The sequence below is a fragment of the Protobothrops mucrosquamatus genome, unplaced genomic scaffold (assembly GCF_001527695.2).
Source record: "Protobothrops mucrosquamatus isolate PMUCROS unplaced genomic scaffold, P.Mucros_1.0 scaffold1341, whole genome shotgun sequence".
Classification (NCBI taxonomy): domain Eukaryota; kingdom Metazoa; phylum Chordata; class Lepidosauria; order Squamata; family Viperidae; genus Protobothrops; species Protobothrops mucrosquamatus.
The window spans coordinates 6,166-26,258 of record NW_015387538.1 but is presented as its reverse complement, the minus strand read 5'-3'; the positions used below and the strand labels follow the sequence as shown (position 1 = coordinate 26,258).

Sequence of the window (20,093 nt, the reverse complement as noted above, 5' to 3'; positions counted from 1 at the left end):
TCAGGTGTCACTCTCCTGGCTGATACTAATGGATTCTCCTGGTTGATACAGTTCTTTCAGAATGTCCTGGTTTTTTTCTCTTGAACAGGGTCAAAATGGTACTTTCCAGCTGTTCCTGAGAGGTCCTGATGCACTGGCATTCTCAGTGTCACCCAGGCAGATTGTAAATGAAGGCCCTGTTCAAGTGCTAGTGAGAAATTCAAGCCTTGTGGATTATGAAACTATAACTACTATGACTGTGGAGGTGAGAAAAAGAGAAGGGTGGGAAAGATCCTTTGATTGAAATGTATCCAAAACCAACTTTTTAACATTCTTCCCTCTGAGCACTGAATTACCCCTTAGATAGCTTTACTGTAGGTGATCTAAGTGGGAAACACTTGGTACATTTGCATCTACGGTATACTCTGCAGATCTCAGACTATGTGGAAACTGGTTCTACTATGAACTGTGCAACCAAAGTATCCCCATCTAGCTGCTGCCAAGGATATGGCCGTCTCTTCTTCACAAATATCAAGAAATGATCTATTATTAAATTTATTTGCTGCCTATCTTGCCTTTGGCTACTCTAGGCAGCTTACAATAATCAATATAGATCTGAACTTGGGAATGGGAAGGAATGATGAGCCATTAAGCAGAGACTTTAGTCCTGAGAAAGAAGAAAGCACAAGAAAGAAACTCAAAACAATTCTGTTTTGATTCTGTTTGGTATACGACTGAGCAGAGAGAAACTGATTGGCTTCTCTAGATTCTTCTATTCCTTTTGATTACAATTCTAGCCAGTTACACAGCATCTCTGCTGTTTCTTGATCTTGCTTATCTCAGAGGGCTAACAGGGGCTAAACAATGTGCATGAATTCTGATGGCCCTGCCTGTTTCTACCTGAGACAGTAAGATTCATCCTGAAGGAAATTATGAGTATTCATTCATTCATTCATTCATTCATTCATTCATTCATTCATTCACTCACTCACTCACTCACTCACTCACTCACTCACTCACTCACTCACTCACTCACTCACTCATTCAATTTCTATGCCACCCATCTGACTGATACAGCGACTCTTATACATGAGATAAGTTTGGTAATTTGATCCCTTTGTATGCTAACAGATTGTAGCAAATGATACTAGAAGGACAGTGGATTGCTGCTCTTTTGCCACAGTGACCATCCATCTTTTTGACATCAATGACCACAGGCCTGAATTCAGACAGACTGACTACAAGCTTTCTGTATTGGAAGAGAGCCCACCTGGTTTCATTGTAGCTTCTAATATCACAGTAAGAAACCTCTACGTCTTTTTGGGCTCCTGGTGTTAAAGATGATGGAAATAGAAAGGCCTGTTATCTCTATGACTTCATGGCTGTTTTGCACCCGTAGGATATTATGCTCCTTGTTTCCCCACAACCTGCATATTTTTTTAACCTTCCATTTAATCAGGTCCAATTCTCTGGAAAAGTCCCTGCAGTTTTCTTGGCAAGGTTTTTCAGAAGTGGTTTGCCATTGCCTCCTTCCTAGGGCTGAGAGAAAGTGACTAGCCCAAGGTCACTAAGCTGGTCTGTGGCCTAAAACAAGACTAGAACTCATAGCCTCTTGGTTTCTAGACTGATGCCAACCCCTACACCAGTGATGGCGAACCTTTTAGAGACCGAGTGCCCAAAAACCGCCTCCCACCCCTGTCCCCGCTCCGCCCTGCCCACTGGGCCACCCACCACCTCCACCGCCCGCCACAGATCACCCAGGCAGCCCAGCAGCGCCATGGTGACCACGCCCTCTGCCCATGCCCCGCAGCATCATCTGCGTGCGACGCGGCGCAAGGGCAGAGTCTTGTTCCCGTTGCCCGGCTACCATGGGGTTGCTTCGCGTGGGCCATGCCCAGGGGCAACTCTCCGGGGGGGGATGCTGGTGAGGAGGGGGCCGTGGGAGGAGACGGGGCTGGGGAGACGGTGCGTGTGCCCACAGAGAGGGCTCCGAGTGCCGCCTCTGGCACCCGTGCCATAGGTTCGCCACCACTGCCCTACACTAAACTGGCTTTCTATCCTGCACATAGATTTATTTTAATTTTTCTTTTATAAATCTAGCAACAACCTATTTGGCCTTAAGGCCTGCTTTTAATCCATTCAAACCAATCACAGTATTTATTAGTAGAAAGGAAACCTACTTATATCCCAATTCTCTCCTTCCTGAGCTGCAGACTTCAAGTCCTGAAGAACATGATAAACAAATGGTTTCTTCTATTTGTTTTTTTGCAGGCCACTGATCCAGACAGTGGAAAGTTTGGAGAGATCACTTACCAATTACTGCCTAAGAGCATGTAAGTATATACAATACAGTAATTATCAGAGAGGAACAGAAAGAGAACGTGTCAACATTTTCTTGCTAAGTGAGTGTGATCACACAATTAAAGATATGCTTGTTTAACTGTTTTGCAGCCAATCAGATTTCACTGTGAATGAAATGAATGGTACAATATTTGTGGCCAATGGCAGTAAAATAAATTGGGGGATCCGCTCTACCTATTATGCCACTTTGCAGGCAATGGACGGTGGTGGGCTGATTGGTTCTACCCAACTGGAGATCACAGTGATTGACATCAACAATAATCCTCCAGTTGTGACAGGTTTCTACAACTTCATAGTCATTGAGGGCAACAGCATTGAGCCTATCTGGATCCAGGTAAAGCTAAAATGCCAGCTTCCTTTGTTTACTGGAACATTTCCCAAATTAGACTAATAGGCATTTTCAAGCAAAACAAAAAGCAATAATTTGCTTCGTAGAAGAAGTAATAATCTAATTATAGATTATAAAGTTGGAAATTTACCTTTGAACCTGAGATTATTTCACCAAATTGTGAGTGTCCTGTTTCTTTCCAGCCCTACTCCAAAATTACTGTAAGTTAGGGCCCTAAGACTTTCTAATTTATTCTAATATACAATATTACCTTTGCATACAGCCATATGATTGCCATGGAGAATGGGAATGTGATATTCTAAGTGTTTGTGTTTTTTTAGAGATGGCATTTTCAATCAATCTAGATATAGACAGGAAAATTCAGAATGCCACAACTATAGGTCATTTAACTGTTGGGCTTAAAAGAAATAGGAATTATTTACATGCAAACGAGAACCCATAGTGCACAAACCATTTATATGCATAGGTTTAAAACAGTTGTGGGATATCCACTTATTTAAGATATAGACTGACTTGTAGAATCCTTGGTGCTCTCTCAGCATGGTTGTTTGCTTGCTGTCAGACCTGCCCCAGTCTAGTCTCTCAGGAAAGTAAAACTTGTGACTCCATTTGGTTGGAGCACAGAAACTTTTACTGAAAGAACCTGGTTGCAGTAAAGTCAGGTGGAATCTGGTGTTCCCGCACAAAATACAAAGCTATTCTTTTCATTTCCCATTCCCTCCCACCATGACCAGTCCCTTGGCCAGCCAATGCAATGCCGGTAAGATGTTTTGAGAAACTCTGAGGTATGAAACTGGTAACATTCCATTCTCAGGATAAATGGCCTTGAAGATCCTGGTACAAGTCAGTTTAGTGGTGATCTGGTCTTCTTCTGTTGTTACTCCCCCCTCCCTATTTCCCATGTTTGAAGTTACAGCAATAGCACCCAATAAACCCTAATCCTCCTTCCTCCCTCCTGCCCTAATGGCAGGGCCCCAGCAAGGCACACTGGTGATGGTGGACCTAACAATTGCAGACATTTCATCACTCAGCTAGGTAACATCATCAGTGCAAATCAGTGTGGATTTTGCCCCTGGTTTATATACAGTATCTTCCCCTGCCAGTTTTGGTGGATTAAGTATTCCAGTTCCTTAATTAGGTATTGTTTTCTGCTTGTTTGTTTGTCTGGTATTGGTCCTTGCTTATCTATGTGTTGGTTGGAGAGGATGTGTTTTGTTCTTTTTTTTCCCTTCTTTGTTTTTTTATTGTCTCTTTTGCATGCTATGTAAATATGGTTTATCTTTATGTATCTATTGATGACTGATTTTTCTGAATGCAAGCTTCCAGGAATTCCCTAATGGTTTTGGATATGGGTTGGCCTAAGATGTTTACAGTTCCCAGATTAAAACTGTGGTTGAGTCTGTCATGTGTTGTGAAATTAAGGAATTGTCATTGTGTCTTCTGACTACTAGTTAGTGTTCATGGATGCACTCTGCTAGTCTTCTGCCTGTCCATCTTACATAGTGACTGTTAACGGTCCTTGCATTGTACATTGTAGATAACTCTTGGCTTTTGTTTTGGGCTTCTGGATGTTTTGATTTAGTTAAGATGTTTTGGAGAGCTTTAGCTGGTTTGTGTGCTACAACATGCCGGGTAGTTGTAATAGTCTATATTGGTTATAGCTGAGATGTCTTTGATATAGGATGGTATTTTCCTTTTCATAATCTGTGCTGGTTGTGCCACAGTGGTTGTGCCATAATGAACAGGCAGTTTTAGATAAAATTGACTTGGAAAGTTCTTTATTTTTTGTGGTTGTTATTGCTAGTTCTAAATAAATAAATAAATAATATGGTTGTTAAAGAACATCCTGGATTGGGGAGTCAATAAGTCATGAGTTCTGGTAAAAGGAGTTAAAGTACCAGCTATTTCCATCTTGGTTCCTGAAATTGTCACAGCAGGTATAAGTGATCTTGGTTGATGTAACAAAATGTTAAGCAGAATCAGACCTGATTAGCAGTTAGATGGTCTCTCTCAGAGAGACCACAAGGTTACAGTTTAGACTGAGAAGTCTAAGGCCAATAATATCTTCAAACATATATATACCTGCCATAGAAAAATGTGGGAAGCTGCCATACAAGGTAAATATAGGATATTCATCTTCATCTCAGTGTAAGTCAACTTTCCCTAATCTGATACTTTCTTGGCATGTTGAGTGCCTAGTTTTGCTTCTTCATTGACCAAATGTATGTAAAGGTGATCCAGGCTGAAGAAACTACTTGGATAAGCAGAGAAACATATCAAACCCAAAGAAAAGAAATCCAGTTGCCATGATTCAACTTCTAGACAATTCTACTTAGATGATTGAGAATCTTCATCAATATATTATCCAGTTGAAGAAGTTTAATCTTACTCATAATATTGACTGGAACAAGGAAGAGTAAGAAGTAAGACTATTTTTTTTTCCAATTCTCTTCCCAGGCCACTGATCAGGATAACGAAGAAACCAATAATAGCCGCTTACATTTTGAAATTATGCCTGGCAACTTCAGCAACAACTTCACTATTAACCCAGATTCTGGAGAGCTAGTCAGCAAAGGGCCCTTGGACCGAGAAGCTATTCCTGTGGAGCTCAATGGGAAGATAGTGGTGACGGTACTTGTACAAGACCTGGGGATTCCCCAGTTGAACGACACTGTCAATGTCACCCTCACTGTGGAGGTAATCCCACTGCTCATTGCCAGGAGTTTGGGCTAAGATAGTTGTATAAAGAGGTGGTGGTAATGTAAAGTTCTTACCTAAATTCTACTTAGATAAGATGCTTAGTGGAAAAGGAGGCATGTGTAAAATACTCCAGAAATGAAATTTGCTTTTATTTTGCAGATGGATAATTTTGGTAATGGGGTTTCAAATTTAACACCCTGTCTACCATTTTATATGGCATAACAACATAAATACTTCTCTCCTTAGGACAAAAATGACAATGCACCCAGCTTCAACAGTTCAAATTATGAGTTCTCTATTTCTGAAGGCTTGCAAGGTATGATTTATTGAATCTCTTTGGCACAGACTGGAAATGAAACTAGAAATTATAAAAAATCTTGGAGGGTAACGTGAAGCAAAAACCATAGTTACTGAGTTCTAAAAAATCCAAAGTGAGAAGCTAAACAAACCACCTACAAAGCTCTACTGGATCAGATGAAAGCATTCTAGTCAAGTATTCTTTTCCCAAAATCACTACTCGGATGTCTATATCAAGGCTGGAAGTTGGACATGGTGCCACAGCATTTTCATGCTCTGGTTCATAGATAGCTATTATAGGAGCAGGCAATATATAGGTCTAAGGATCAGCATTCATTGATTGCATTATCTTGATAGTTTGGGGAGAGGAAAATCTCCCAGGCATTTCTAGACTAATCTTACTTCTTATCTTTTCTTGAAGAGGAAGTTCTAGAGAGAGTCAGATGATATTCTTCTAAGTTTACCCAAAGTTTTAATATATGGCATTCTGTGCAGATCTTAAGGGATAAGTTGATTAATAATTGTTCCTAATAATGCATTTAACATAGGGCTGCAAAGGGGGCAGATGACATCCCATCATACATATGACTGGGTCTGAGTAGTCGTCTTTAGCTTTTTCTTTACTTTTCAGCTTTGATTTGTTACTAAGGGGTCTACATTACAATTTTCATGTGTTGACAGACAGACAAATGGCAGACAAGATTGTTGTCATTTTTCTCAATTATGGCCAAAGAGGCTAGGTGTGCTTTGTGAACCAAGTGAAGGGTTAAGCAAAACACATGGGTTTGGCAACCTGTGTGAACCAAGTGATTTATGTTTTATAAGATTATAATTGGCATCTTCAAGGCCAATCTAAGAGGCAGTTTAAATCATCAAAATAATGCATGAAAGGATTTTTGAGAACCAATAGTAGGAATGCTAAGTAATTCATGAAACTGGAGGTATAGGATAGCATTTGCTTGATTGGGGCATTGCCATTCACAAAGGAACTGTAGACCTCTACTATTATGATCTGGGTGGAGAAGGATGGTATACTGTATGTTTAACTCTGCAATTATTCTAATTTTAATATTCGAATTATATCTCAGGTGCCTTTGTGGGAGTTGTGGAAGCCAGAGATGCTGATCAAACAGAAATTCACAACCGTATTTCATTCTACATTAATAGCAGCATAGGCTCAAACAACTTTCTGATTCGCTCCAGCGCCAAGGGATCTGGCTGGTATCAGGGCACATTGTATCTAGACATTGCTCTCGACTATGACCAAATGCAGGAGAAGTTCTTCAATCTGATTATACGGGCTGAAAATTCAGACTTTGGGGAAAGAGTGGAAGCTGCCATTGCCATGGTGAGGGTGTATGTGCTAGATGTCAATGATGAGTCCCCAACCATTCTACCATCTCCACTAGAAAACATTCATGTTACAGAGAATGAGAAACTACATAAGTTAGTAGCTGTGCTGGAGGCTACTGATAAGGACACCAACCACTCATTAGTATTCCAGGAGTTGGCTATTGCATGTTTCAACAGTGCAGGCAGTGCAGGCAATATATGTCAGCACTGGTTCCACCTGGTAGCCAATGGATCACTTTTTGTGAATAGTTCAGATATTGACTATGAACTGTGCACCCAAGTGGAAATCACACTGCGTGTTAAGGATGAGTTCACTGCAGTAGGAAACCCCTACAGTAGAAATGGTAAGATATCTGTATGACACTTGCTTTCACACTTTTTCTCTCTTGTGCAATGTATACCCTTTCTCTGTCCTACTTTTCCTTTCTACTAGATTTTTTTTAAATTCCAAAGGAATAATTTATACGTTTATAACTATGGCCACTCGAGCTGTCTTCATCAATACCTTCATAACCTTCACCTGCTGGCTTCCAGATGTACTAACCATGTTACGTTGGGATAATGAGAGTTGTAGTCTGGCACATCTGCACGTTGGAGAAGGCTGGTACTATTGAATGGAGGGAAGATTCGGCCATTGCTTGACTCCCTGCCAGAGGAGAAAGGGAGCAAGTGAAAAATGTATCACAGGCTTGTTTCTCTATCTTAGTATATTTGTGTATTTGTCTTATTTGTGTCTTAGAAAAGTAGCTGAAAAAAAGTACTGTATAACCACGGATTATCTGCTCCTAACAATTTCATAGCTGGAGGAATATCAGCATTGACACTGGGATATTTTATATAAACGAGAAAGCAACACCTGCTATTCGTGGGAAATGTGACTAGATCTACTTGAACAGGGTTATGGGTCCAGTGTGCAGGTTCTAGGAAGACATGCAGAGCTGTCTTCATCAATGACTAAAGCCTGTCTATTTGTGGCTTTTTTGCAGAGACTCTGGTAATCTTAATTGGTGATGCAAATGACAACGCTCCCCAGTTTCTTCCTGTTGATGAAACCTTCGGTAAGAACAGAGTTGTAAGACAGTTGCAACCATGGTATGCCTCCCTGCCCCCCTAATATATAGGTGGTAGTGTGTCAGACTGCTTTAAGGATTCCCTTCACCCTGTGTCAAACAGAAATTTGTCCTTGTCTTAGTTGCAGGGGCATCCATCTCTATCCTAGCTGATTGCAATTCTCACAAAGCTTTTTTCATCACATCACTTTCTCCCATGTATGCATTCCTCTTTATGTTAGCCAGCCATAAGGGGAACATTCAGCTTTCTAGCTAGGGCAGAGGAATGCCATATTGGCATCCATTTAATGGGTATTGGTAGAGCATGTGCTTGGGAGCAGACGACAACAGCTCCATTATAATGTGATTTGGTAGTGAGCCTTACAGCAGAGCAAGACCCATTATCTTTTGCTGTTTGGATTTACTGATCTGTATCTGGTATTTCATTGCAGTAATAATCCCAGAAATCTCTCCAAGAGACCTGCCTGTGGCTGTGGTCAAGGTAAGATTATACAGAATGCCCATTTAGCTGCACAGATTTCCTGGAATTTTTTTTAGAAACTAAACCGGATGCTCACAAACTGTGTGACAGGGTCCGATAATATTTCAAAGTCCATCAATATTTTTTTTTCCTCCTCTTCCAGGCCAAGGATGCCGATTCAGATGAAAATGGTGTGATCACATTTAGCATCTCCGAGGTAGTTTTCATCCAGGACGATGGAGGTGAACAGAAGTTTTCTGAAGTTTTCAAAGTGGCAAAAACAATAGAGAAGGGCATCTCTGTTGGAAGCATCCAGTAAGTGATGGAGTTTCCTTAGCTGAAAGCTTTAAAAATGCTACCTTGTGGTTGTGGTCACATTAAGTAAATGCAAGGCATGCGTACCAACAACCCCATTCGTGACCTCCTTGTATTGATCAATAAGGTCTTGAGGATATTTGGATAGATATGTTCAACAGACCTGTTTAACCAAAGGACATTGCAAGACAAGGAGGTATAGGGGGAAAGCTGGCTTTTGCACCAATACATTGCTCCAATGCTTTATTTCCACACACATACTTTGAACATATATATAGGGCTCACTGGGGATCTCTATTGGGTACGGAAAAGGGGAGCTTTGCTTTCTAGCACATTTAGAAGCAGCTAAATAGTAGAACTTTAGATAATCACTTAGCTATTTAAGGTTCAATGTTTTCAATGGGGTTGCAGATCCTGGGTTTCCTAGAACAGTGGTTCTCAACCTGTGGGTCAGGACCCCTTTGGGGGTCAAACAACCCTTTCACAGGGGTCGCCTAAGACCATCGGAAAACACATATTTCCGATGGTCTTAGGAACCGAGACCCCGCTCCTCTATCTCCTTGTCCTCCTCTTGGCTTTGGCTCTCTCTCTCTCTCTCTCTCTCTCTCTCTCTCTCTCTCTCTCTCTCTCTCTCTCTCTCCCCGCCTGGGCGCTTCTCCAACCAAGCTGGGTGGAGCCGGCGGAACGGCCTTCCCCCCTCCCTGGCCAGCTGGTTGGGGGTCACCACAACATGAGGAACTGTATTAAAGGGTCGCGGCATTAGGAAGGTTGAGAACCACTGTCCTAGAACAACTTCAATTTGGTGCTCTCCAGATGTAGTTGGATTACAGCTCCTGAGGGGAGATGATTAGGAGAGACTGTCATGCATGCTGAGTGACCATCTGGATATAGTTAGCATAACACACTAAACCCAGATTAGAAAATTGCAATCACCATGTTCACATGGAATGCTTTTGCCCAAACAATAAGCCAGATTATGGTTTAATAGTATAATGTAGCTCATACAACCTAGATCACCATCAGCTGGGTTCTCATAACCTACTGGAAAGCATTTTATGAAATCTAATTTTACTCTATCATTTTCTGGAAAACAAATTTCTAACTTATTGAAATGTTAACAACAGGATACTATTATGATGTGGTCTTGGGCGACATCCAACTTTTTCTGACGCTACAATAAAGATTCCAATTTATCAAACACTTTATTTGATTTTCTGACGAACTACCCTGAAAGTTGAAATAGAAGCATGAAAGCTACCAATACAGAAATATTTCAAGATGGAGGTGGGATTGGGCAAGTCTACTTCAGAGTAGTGCAGAGTTTGAGCATGAACACACATCTCTGATGCTGCAACACCTTTTATTCCTACAGAATAGCAAGCAACCTTAATAGTGCCTTGAAAGGTCGATATCAGGTGAAAGTGGAAGCCAAAGACAATGGAACTCAAGCCCTAAGCAATTTTACATCATTGGATGTAAGTTTGTTGTCCCTTCCGACCAACTTCCATCAATAGAATTTTCATAATGTCTGATCTCAGAGAACAATCATTTCTCTTCTTCTCCAGATCTTCAGTGTGGATCGGAGTTACCGTACAAAACTGAAATTTAGTATCTCTTTAAAGGAAGTGGAGAGTAGTTCAAATGAAATCAAAAGGTATGACACCCTTTTCTCCTATCACTAAGTATGGTGCTTCTGTCCATCTTGTTATGCAGAACAAGGCAAAATACAATGTCAGCTTATAAATAAAGTACAAAGAAAGCAGTGTGGTGTGTGGATGTGGATGTGCACTCATGTAGGCATTGACTCCATAAGTGAAGAGATGCCATTTAGCTTTGGCAAAGCTGTTCTTAAAACAAATGCTAAATTCACATATCACGCTACACCAGAGTTGCTTAGCTCTGGTTTACTGAATGCACCACAATTTACTAGATTTCATCTAATGTGCTAAGCTATAGAAATCACAATGGGGGGACTCACACAACATGTTGAGCCAAAATCAGACAAGGCACATTATGCCTTAGTGCAGTGTGTGAAGAAAAGCACCCAAACATATGCAATAAAAGTACACTGTTACTACTGTGGTTGCATCAATTTCAAGGACCTAAGATGTTAAAATATTTGACAAAGATAGAGTAGCAGGCATTTTGTGCATTCAGGATTCTAGAGGTTTCCTGCTCAGCGTTAATGTCTTATGAATGTCTTGAAATGTTTACTAAATAGAGCTGCTAAAGATAGCTGCCCCCTTTCCCCTCAGATTTACCTTCACCAATCCCATATTTAAAATATGGTTTTGAATTACGGCCCTCTAATGATATGAGTGTCTCACACATTAATGGTGCAAGATAGGCCATATACCGGAGAGAATTGGAATATACAATGAAATGACATAAGTAATGATGATTTTACAGTGTGTGAAGATTAACTGGGTTCCCTGCAATGCAATGGTATGGGTATTTATCATGGAACCCTGATGATACATGTGCCTTTTTTATGTTGCTTCCAGAATTCTGAGCAAAGCAACTGGATCAACAGTCTACATAGCAGCAATCTATGCAGATGATTCCTCAACCTCCAAATCTGACAGGTGATTTGAACAGAGGGAAGCAATAGTAGTGAGGAAATAACTTGAGGTTAAAAAGCATATGAAATGGCTGGTGAGGAAAGAGGAGAGGCATGTTGAAATATTGGAGGTATATTTTGCTACAACAACCAGCATAGGCATACTCGGTGGAATGTTACGGTGTTTGTATGGTGTTGGTAGACCATATGAAAATGGAAGGAGAGTTTTGAGATTTCAACATGAAGTTAGCATCTGAGTGAGCAGTGTAGTTACTTTTTATGAGTGATTAGGCTGCCTTTATAACACTGATTTCTTAGGTTGCTTTTTTTGGGGGGGGGAAGGTGACTGGAAAGAGCCATTTCTTTGAGATAGCTCTTTGATTGGTAACGGTTCTAACAAGGTCATGCTGGTACTATCCCTTCAGTCCATCCATCTTACGTGTCCTTTTATCTTCTGTAGGGCTTCGGATGATACTGCGATGGATGCCTATTTTGTTTACAAGAATGGCACAGCTCTGACTGGTGATCATGTTCTCATGTAAGTGTCACATTACTCTCAAGCAAATGGGGAAGGAACAGAGTAAAGTAAAAATCCCATTTGGAAGGCTGGCCCATTCAGATGTTAGTTTGACAACACTGGAAAAGGAAGTGGTCATTAAAAAGAAAAGGTAGGGACCTTTAAATGAACCAAACCTTGTCCCTCACTCCCATCCCCAATGATATAAGCTAAGAATCATCCCACACCTTCTAATCCAGAGGTGTCAAACTGCTGGCCCGTGGGTTGGACGCATCACAATGAAACCACGTCCACCCCATTGCTGGCAATGGGGAAAAAGTTCCAATATGTCGTGCGATGTCACGTGACATTGTGAGTTTGATGTGTCTGTTCTAAACCATATTTTAGACCTAGTGCTTTTCTCCCTCCCCATGTAATTTCAGCCTGGGCAAAACATCTAAATATATCAGTGTATATAGAGCTAATAGGAAAATCTGATGGAGAACAGAGGAAAAATAATGCAGAGGAACGCAGAGATTGAGGAAGCAATTGGTAGTGGATAGTTTAGCATAATGGTACACAAAAAAAAAGGACCTGCAAAGGCACTGAGAAGTTGGAAATAGACTTTTCATTCATTTTTTTTAACAGAACTCATGCTTAATTCTATTGTAGTTGGAAAACACTTACTAATCAACCTCAAAATATGTTTTCTCCAGGCTCATTCGAAGAAACCCTGAAGAGCTGCAAAGTCTTATCGATCATGGCTTGTTAGTCATTGTGAGAGTTCTTATCCTTTTAATGCTTCTAAATTCAGATGAGTTGAATTTGAAAACAAAACAGAAAAGTAGGAATGGGAGTCTTGTAAAAAAAAAAAATTAAGATGGGAACATCCAAGGGAAGGTGTATGATTAGGGAGGACAATAATTTTGTGGCAGAAATGAGCAAAACAGCTAAGAGAGAAGCCATATCTTCTTCTTGTGCCATATCCGTTATTGGACGTTGGCGATCCTGTTTTTATCAGCAGCCGCACGAAAAAGTGCTGCTAAGTTTTGTCCAAACCAGTCCCTTAGATTTTGAAGCCACGATGTTCTTCTTCTGCCTGGACCTCGTTTGCCTTCAATCTTTCCCTGGAGGATTAAATGGAGTATGCCGTATTTTTCTGGGTGTCGCATCACATGTCCAAAATATTCTAACTTTCGTTTTTTAATTGTTTTGATGATTTCCCTTGGCGTTCCCAGGCGGCTTACCTCCTCATTTCTGTAAATCCACATTTCAAATGTTTCTAGTCTCTTCAGGTGGCCACATAGGTGAAGCCAAACTTTCATCTGGAGAAATAGGCATCCAGCAATGGGACATATGCAACTTCAGGTTACAATTTTTGCATTCCCTTGTTATTAACCACACTGGGTGGCAATGATGGAATTGTAATCCAAAAACTTTGGAGGGCAACTAGAATGGGGAAGTTCTGTCTATATGAAGTCCTTCTCAATCAAACTGGGCACCTAATGGCTCCTTGGGCACACGGGTGCAATTTTCTTGACAACACTATGGAAGAAGCCCTTTTCTGTGATTCCCCCCTCCCCAATAACTTCCCAGCATAGGCTTCAGCGTTAGCCTGTGTAGTACAGATCGGTTCTCCCCTCCCCCAAATTAGCATTTTCCTGATGTTTAGACTACAGCTTCTATAATGCCCAACCAATATGATTCTGCTGAGTGTAGACAATGTGAGTTGCAATTTGATATGGGGAGCATCAGGATGGGGAAAGCTAGAATGGACTCTATACTGAGTGTGAGCTATTATAACCCATTTGTATGTTTCCAGGGTCCTGGGGATGTGAAAGAACCTGAGAAAGGGATGGAGTTGTTTGGTATTATTATGGGGCTGGCAGCAGCTGTCTTCGTCCTCCTCCTCCTCCTGATTGGGACAATAATTGGCATGAGGAAAAGGTACACCTTCCCCATCACCTCAATTTTCCAATGTTTTTCTTCTATTCCTGATCGGAATCTGAGTGAATTCATTGCACCCAGGATTTTCCCTCTGGTTGCAAGCTCTAAGCCAGTGGTTCTCAACCTGTGGGTCGGGACCCTATTTGGGGTCGATCGACCATTTCATGGGGGTCGTCAAGCAAGGCTGTCCACCATTTTTTTTGTCCGCCATTTTTTTTGTCCGCCATTTTTTTCCCCTTTTCCAGTGGGTGCCTTACCTCCCTTGGGCTGGGCCAGCTGGTGGTCGGCCTGCTCCGTCTGTGCCGCTTGCCAGCTATGCCTTGGCCGGCGCAGGGGGCGGAACCACGCATGCGCGGTGCTCCCGGGCAGGGAAAGTCCTCAACTTACGACCGGTTGGGTAGTCCTCGACTTACGACCGGTTGGGTAGTCCTCGACTTACGACCGGTTTAGTCCTCGACTTACAACCGGTTGGGGTCGCGGCATTAAAAAGGTTGAGAACCACTGCTCTAAGCCCTTTTGCCATACTAGATTGGCTCCACATCTTTAAAAGCCAGGGCAGAAACCTTCCTCAGGTGGTCTATTCTTCTACTATTAAGCATTCCCATCAACCCAGTTGTCAGATTGGTACAAACTTTCTTTCTTTTTTGCAGTTATACAAGGAAATTGAAGGCACTCAAAGCCTTGAAGGTGGCTTCACATTTCTCAGCAAATGGAGTGCAGCAAGGACCTGCCATCCCTGGGACCAATAAATACAATACAGAAGGGTATGTGGGCATAGGGAGTGGTTTGTTGCATTAGAGAGAAGCAGGTACAGCTTGTGACAGAGGTCCTTAATTGTGGAGGGATGCGCTTCTTGGTTGCGTTAGAGATTGGGTTGTGCTTTCTTGGTTGCCTGCATTTTTAGTTTTTATAGGGTTTGTGATTGGTTTTATTCTATTTAATTTTGGTTTGCTACACAGTCATTGATAGAAGTGGCCGTATCAATTAGATGGGGGGGGGGAGAGAGAGAAGATAGATTGATGTAGATGAAATGCAAGTAAGAAGTTTAAGTTCCTACCTCCTGAAAGCCACCTAATCCTTTACGTTGCTAATTTTCAATTATAAAACTCCATCTGTTGGTCAGATCTTATGCCGAATTTGAATAGGTTAAAATATATATAGCATCTTCAAATGAACAAAAAGCTGAATGTGATTACAATTGGAGACCTTGTAAATTATAGCAGGGTTGTACAATACAGAAGTGCCAAGAAAAATGGAAGACCATCTTATTAGTCTTTGGAAAATATGAAATCTCTTCCTCTCCAGCTTCAAACCTATTTTAGGAGGGCAAAATTAGGATAGCAGTTGCTTGTTGCTTGGTTGGAAGGTAATCCACATTGTGGAAAATTAAAGTTTTAGTCAGTCCCTTTGCATGTCACCTTGGCTGTTTCAACTGATGGTGTATAGCTTGTGGCATGCACAAGAGTAGCTGTAGGGCATGTATGCTGCCAAATGATGTATTATGGCATTCTCTGCTTGGCATAGGGTTGGTTACATTTCTGATACATAAGACATTTCTGTGTAAAACATTCTGCTGCAGGGCTAATCCTGTGCTTGGTTTCTCCTTGGATCCTTCTGTGAACCTTGGCTTTGAAGAAAATGCCAGTTCTGAAGTGGCCAGGTAATATGATGAATTTAATCTTTAATTAATCATCATCTATGCAAACACAGATTGTGATTAATGCTGATGTGATTGCTTTACTTACTCAAAGCTTTATCTTGTACAGTTCTTGAAATCTCTTTGACCCTCCGCCTCCCCCCACATTACTTTTGGCACTGAGGTGTCAAATTTTCCATATGTGCTAAAAATTAGAAACCATAGGGGTCTCCAAAACAGGTGGAGGCAATAATGGGGTTATGGAGACTTGCCAGCTAAGATGATAAATAGTTCCTAGGCCAGTCAAGCTGCTTTTTGTATTACAGCCTGAATTCTCTGGATGAAAATATGGTTGATGCTCCACACGACTCATTTCCTGCTAAACTGAAAGTAAGACCCCTGTCACTACTTTATTGCACATGTTTTGCATGCTGAATATTTTTGGGTAGGGTATCCTTTGTTGCAAGTAAATATATTACTTGCTTTACTAAGTTAAGCTCCTTTATTTATAAGGGATTTTTTTTAAGTAATAGAGATGTTCATATATGGAAAGTATTAAAACTGAGTTACATTATCTTTACATTCCTGGGTGGCAAGTCAAGCCCTACTTTCACCTTCTGCTTGATTTGTGATTAACACATACAATGATAAATGGAAATTATCTGCTGTCCTGTCCTTTATTTACAAAGGCTTTTTCTGTTTTGGGCAGAATCTCTGTCCTGTTAGTCAAAACCTTAAGGACTGCTAAATAAGCTGGATTCACACTTTGTGGTTAACTTACCCAGTGGTTTGGTTCATAACATATCATAAACAATAGTTTACAAATCACAACTTTTGGATTTCTGTAACTTACAAAGCCAGTTATCACAGGAACAAGATTTGTGGGTTATCCCAATCTCTTCATGAAGACGAAATTATCCATTAAGGATGCAGCTATATCTGTACGCCCATCTCTCTGGTTCACTTCTTACTGATAATCTGATCTTCATGAAGAATTTGGGCTTGTGCTGCTCAGTTTTTATATCACTTCTCTTGTTAGGCCTTTCCAGTCTATACAAGGAATGGCATGATAAATAAGTCTGCCCTATATTCACACAATCACAGCCATAGTCTACTACGCTGTGCTTGGCTGTTTACAAGGATACCAGATGGCCAAGTGTGTATTTGGAAAGAGAGTGGAAAGACACACATTCATCTCTGCTGTGCTCTAGAAGCATAGTGTTCTGGATCAACCCCCGCCCAAAGAAAATGCTTTTCACATACTTAACAATCTTCCCCAACTTGGGATCCTACAGGTGGGCTGGGAATACAAATTCCAGAATTTGTCACTAGTGTAGACAAAGGCTAGGGATTCTGGGAGATGCACTCTCAGTCCATTTGGAGAGTACCATGTTGGAGATAGCAGTTTTATGATACAACAGAAGCAGCAGCTTCAACAATTGCATATTCCCATTTTTCTGCTATAGATTTGCTGTTAGAGGTACCTTCCAGCTCTCCTATATGTAAGGATGTGAGATGAAAACAGTGTAGAAAGTGGCTATTTTTTTTTTAAAAAAAAATCCAGATCTCAAGTCTTAAAACTAATAAAGCCTGGGAAAAGGTGTCTATATTTGTGTGGTGATCCAAAACTATTGTTATCCATCACTTGTCATCCACAGAAACAATAATTTTTATATACGATTTTACTATTTCCAGCTGGACAAAGCAGATGCTCAGTGGGAAATAAACAATTTGGAAGAGCCCTTGAAAGCTGCTTTAGACAGTCATAGCAAGAACAAGCCACTGCAGCAAGGGGACTCCAAGAAGGTACCTCTAGACTTGGAAAAGTCTTCCTTGGATACTACAGAAATATGACTGTACCCATTTCCTTCTGGCAAAGCAATGTCCCATATGTATAGCAGCTGTGACCTGAAGATGCTGAAATACTAATGAAATAAATTATAAAACATTGGAATATTGGCTTCTCTGTGGCCTGGATTAACTCAAGTTCTGTACCGTAAACTGTACATCTGCTCTAAACTAGAAGCAAAGATCAGACTGAACAGGATCATGGAACTGGAGAACTGGAAGAAGCTTCTTGGGTCATTAGGTCCAGCATCCTGTGGGCTTAGGAATCCAACTGAAAGATACGTACATGTGGCTACTGCACAAAATTGTTAGGGTATTTAGTAAAACAAAATGCTTCAATGGAGACAAGACAGAGAAGAACAGTTTAGTATGAAGATAGTAGTAATGAAATGATTGAAAATATTGGACTAGAAGTTGGTCACTAAGAGTTCTGATCGTGGTTTAATGGGATGTGTCAGGAATGATTTTGGGCCAGTGACACATGAGCTTGTCCATGTAATCAGTAAGAATCACAACTAACTTATAGACACTATTAGTTTCTGGGTAGACACCTTCCAGGTTCTTGTCATCCTATCACACCATTGCTGGAGAAGATGTAGGTCTCTTGGTACTTTATTACAAATAGAGCAAAGACGTCCAGATGGTGGTTTTCATGGGAAACTCAAGATATTTTCAAAAATAATCCAGTACAATTGTTTCCCCCCCCCCATTCTTAAAGTTTCTACACAAAGTAGTGATAATATCAAAACTTTTTAATCTCTAAACCTTATTAAGATGCTTGGAAATGAACAATGCCAGCAAACAAACCTTATTTTCTAATAGGTACCATTCTTTATATGTGTTTTCACTTTTTGGCTAATTGTTGGTCAGCAGGTATGATACCACTTTAAGAAAGAATAAGGCAATTCCTTTTGGGTATCGCAAGAAAAGAAATATTTCTTAATCTAGTATTTTAATTTTAGTATGAGAAAGGAAAATGTTTCTGGGATTTTTTTACCTTGGCATCAGTGTAACTTGTACGTACAAGGAAAATGGAAATGTTCCATTTTTAGTGTCTGTATGAATTTGAAATGCTGTCCAATGTGGGCTATCTTACAGTACAAGTGTGATGTTTGCAATTTGTCTCTTGAACAAAGGATAAACTTGTAATTTTAAGAACTTCTTGAAGGTTGCAAAAAGGATTGTTCTCCAGCTCTTTTGAGAACCTGCCAAGAGATCACGTTTGAGAGCCCTTCAACACAATTTTCACCATTCTCAGCAGGGAGACTATTCAGAATTTCAGCCCAAATAAAGGAAAACCATCCCTTTCCTCCCAACCCCTCGACAAACACAAATAAAAGCTTTTTGAGCAGAAAATGTTCATTGTTGTGTTGGGTTTGTTTGGGTATTTTGGAGAAAAATTTATTATCCAACAGTTAAGTTTACAAGTAGTACCCTAAAGATATAAAGAAAGGAAGAAAGAAATCAAAAGGCAAAATTACTCTTTTAACAATTCAGCATTGCTTGGTACTATAAATCCATATGGCACGTAAACACCATACTGAGAACAGCACACAAAGCAGGGCGGGGGAAGGTTCTTCAGTGGTTCTGTAGGTTTCCCCTCTATTATGAGGGTGGAGCAGGGGGAAGTCCATTGGCTGGTGCCTCAGCAGCACTTCCCATTCTAGGCGTACTGCCGCGTGTGGGGTTTGTAGATTTCACCCCAAAGATGTGTATTTCCAGGCTGGATGCCTCTTCCCCAATTCTTCTCTTGCATATCTGAGTCTCAGCTGAATGTGGTGGTAGCAATAACCCTGTGCCTGTGCTAGGCTCTCTGATCTGCAAGGCAAGTGAAATCTCTAGACAATCTGGCTCTGAATCTTGCAACTGGAAGGCTACTTGTGAACACTGAGCACTCTGGGGACCTGGGAATGCAGCTGGCTGAAGGATAAGCCCATCCTCCAGTGTGTCTTCCAAAAGCCCTGCTTAATGTATTGAGGAGAGCTCGCCAGCCCAATACACTTTAGGTGTAGCTTTATGCAGGCAGTGTTGTTGCTAAGTCAGTGCAGTAACTCAACATTTCCCTGTGTATCAAACCTAGAGCTCACATTTGTACTTCAGCAAATGCCTGCTAAAAGCCATTGCAAGCCTAGACTTTTCCATCAGCCAGATGCTCTCCAAGAGCCCCGCTAGCTGGGGATGATAGGCGGTGTAGTCCAACATCTCTGGAGAACGCCGGGTTGGAGGAAATCTGGCATAGATTCTCTCTCTCTCTTGTGCAGGATAGCAGACAGCCAAACAATGCTTCCATTGTTTACAAAGGTTTTAAAAGCTACTTAGAGATGAATAATACCACCACCACCTCAATTCTGCAAATGAATTAATCTTCATTGTCTCGGGGAAAGCCAGCATTCAGAAAGCTTTTTCCAGTCATCAGAAGGAAACACACTCTTGTATCATGGGAACACAATGCAGCCTGGCTTTTGAGGGTTCGGTGAAGAGATTTTTATACTCCAATCAGGAGTTCAAGTAGGACTCATTAACCATGTAACACTGCAAAAGAAATATATTTTTTGGGAAGAGAGGGAGGGAAGGGAGGGAGGGAGGGAGGGAAGGAGGGAGGGAGGGAAGGAAGGAAGGAAGGAAGGAAGGAAGGAAGGGCGTAGTCAATCCATTCACAGTTTAAATAAATGAATGGGTGCTGCATGTTGTCAATCAACTATAGAGACACAGAAAGTCTTTC

The 20,093-nt window shown here is 41.0% G+C and overlaps 1 protein-coding gene across 1 annotated transcript in view; it reads left to right on the top strand.

Moving 5' to 3' along the window:
* Positions 1-18,480, top strand: part of CDHR2 (cadherin related family member 2) — a 42,964-nt gene extending 24,484 nt beyond the window's left edge. Inside the window, exons 12-32 of the mRNA XM_029285150.1 lie at positions 89-244; positions 1,111-1,278; positions 2,251-2,312; positions 2,431-2,674; positions 5,147-5,386; positions 5,636-5,705; positions 6,775-7,383; positions 8,026-8,097; positions 8,541-8,590; positions 8,733-8,884; positions 10,257-10,359; positions 10,450-10,538; positions 11,389-11,469; positions 11,905-11,982; positions 12,657-12,717; positions 13,763-13,887; positions 14,538-14,651; positions 15,467-15,547; positions 15,850-15,913; positions 17,219-17,329; positions 18,424-18,480. Coding sequence (XP_029140983.1) covers positions 89-244; positions 1,111-1,278; positions 2,251-2,312; positions 2,431-2,674; positions 5,147-5,386; positions 5,636-5,705; positions 6,775-7,383; positions 8,026-8,097; positions 8,541-8,590; positions 8,733-8,884; positions 10,257-10,359; positions 10,450-10,538; positions 11,389-11,469; positions 11,905-11,982; positions 12,657-12,717; positions 13,763-13,887; positions 14,538-14,651; positions 15,467-15,547; positions 15,850-15,913; positions 17,219-17,329; positions 18,424-18,480 — 2,787 coding nt within the window. The remainder of the gene's footprint in view (positions 1-88; positions 245-1,110; positions 1,279-2,250; positions 2,313-2,430; positions 2,675-5,146; positions 5,387-5,635; positions 5,706-6,774; positions 7,384-8,025; positions 8,098-8,540; positions 8,591-8,732; positions 8,885-10,256; positions 10,360-10,449; positions 10,539-11,388; positions 11,470-11,904; positions 11,983-12,656; positions 12,718-13,762; positions 13,888-14,537; positions 14,652-15,466; positions 15,548-15,849; positions 15,914-17,218; positions 17,330-18,423) is intronic.
* Positions 18,481-20,093: the final 1,613 nt, after the last annotated feature.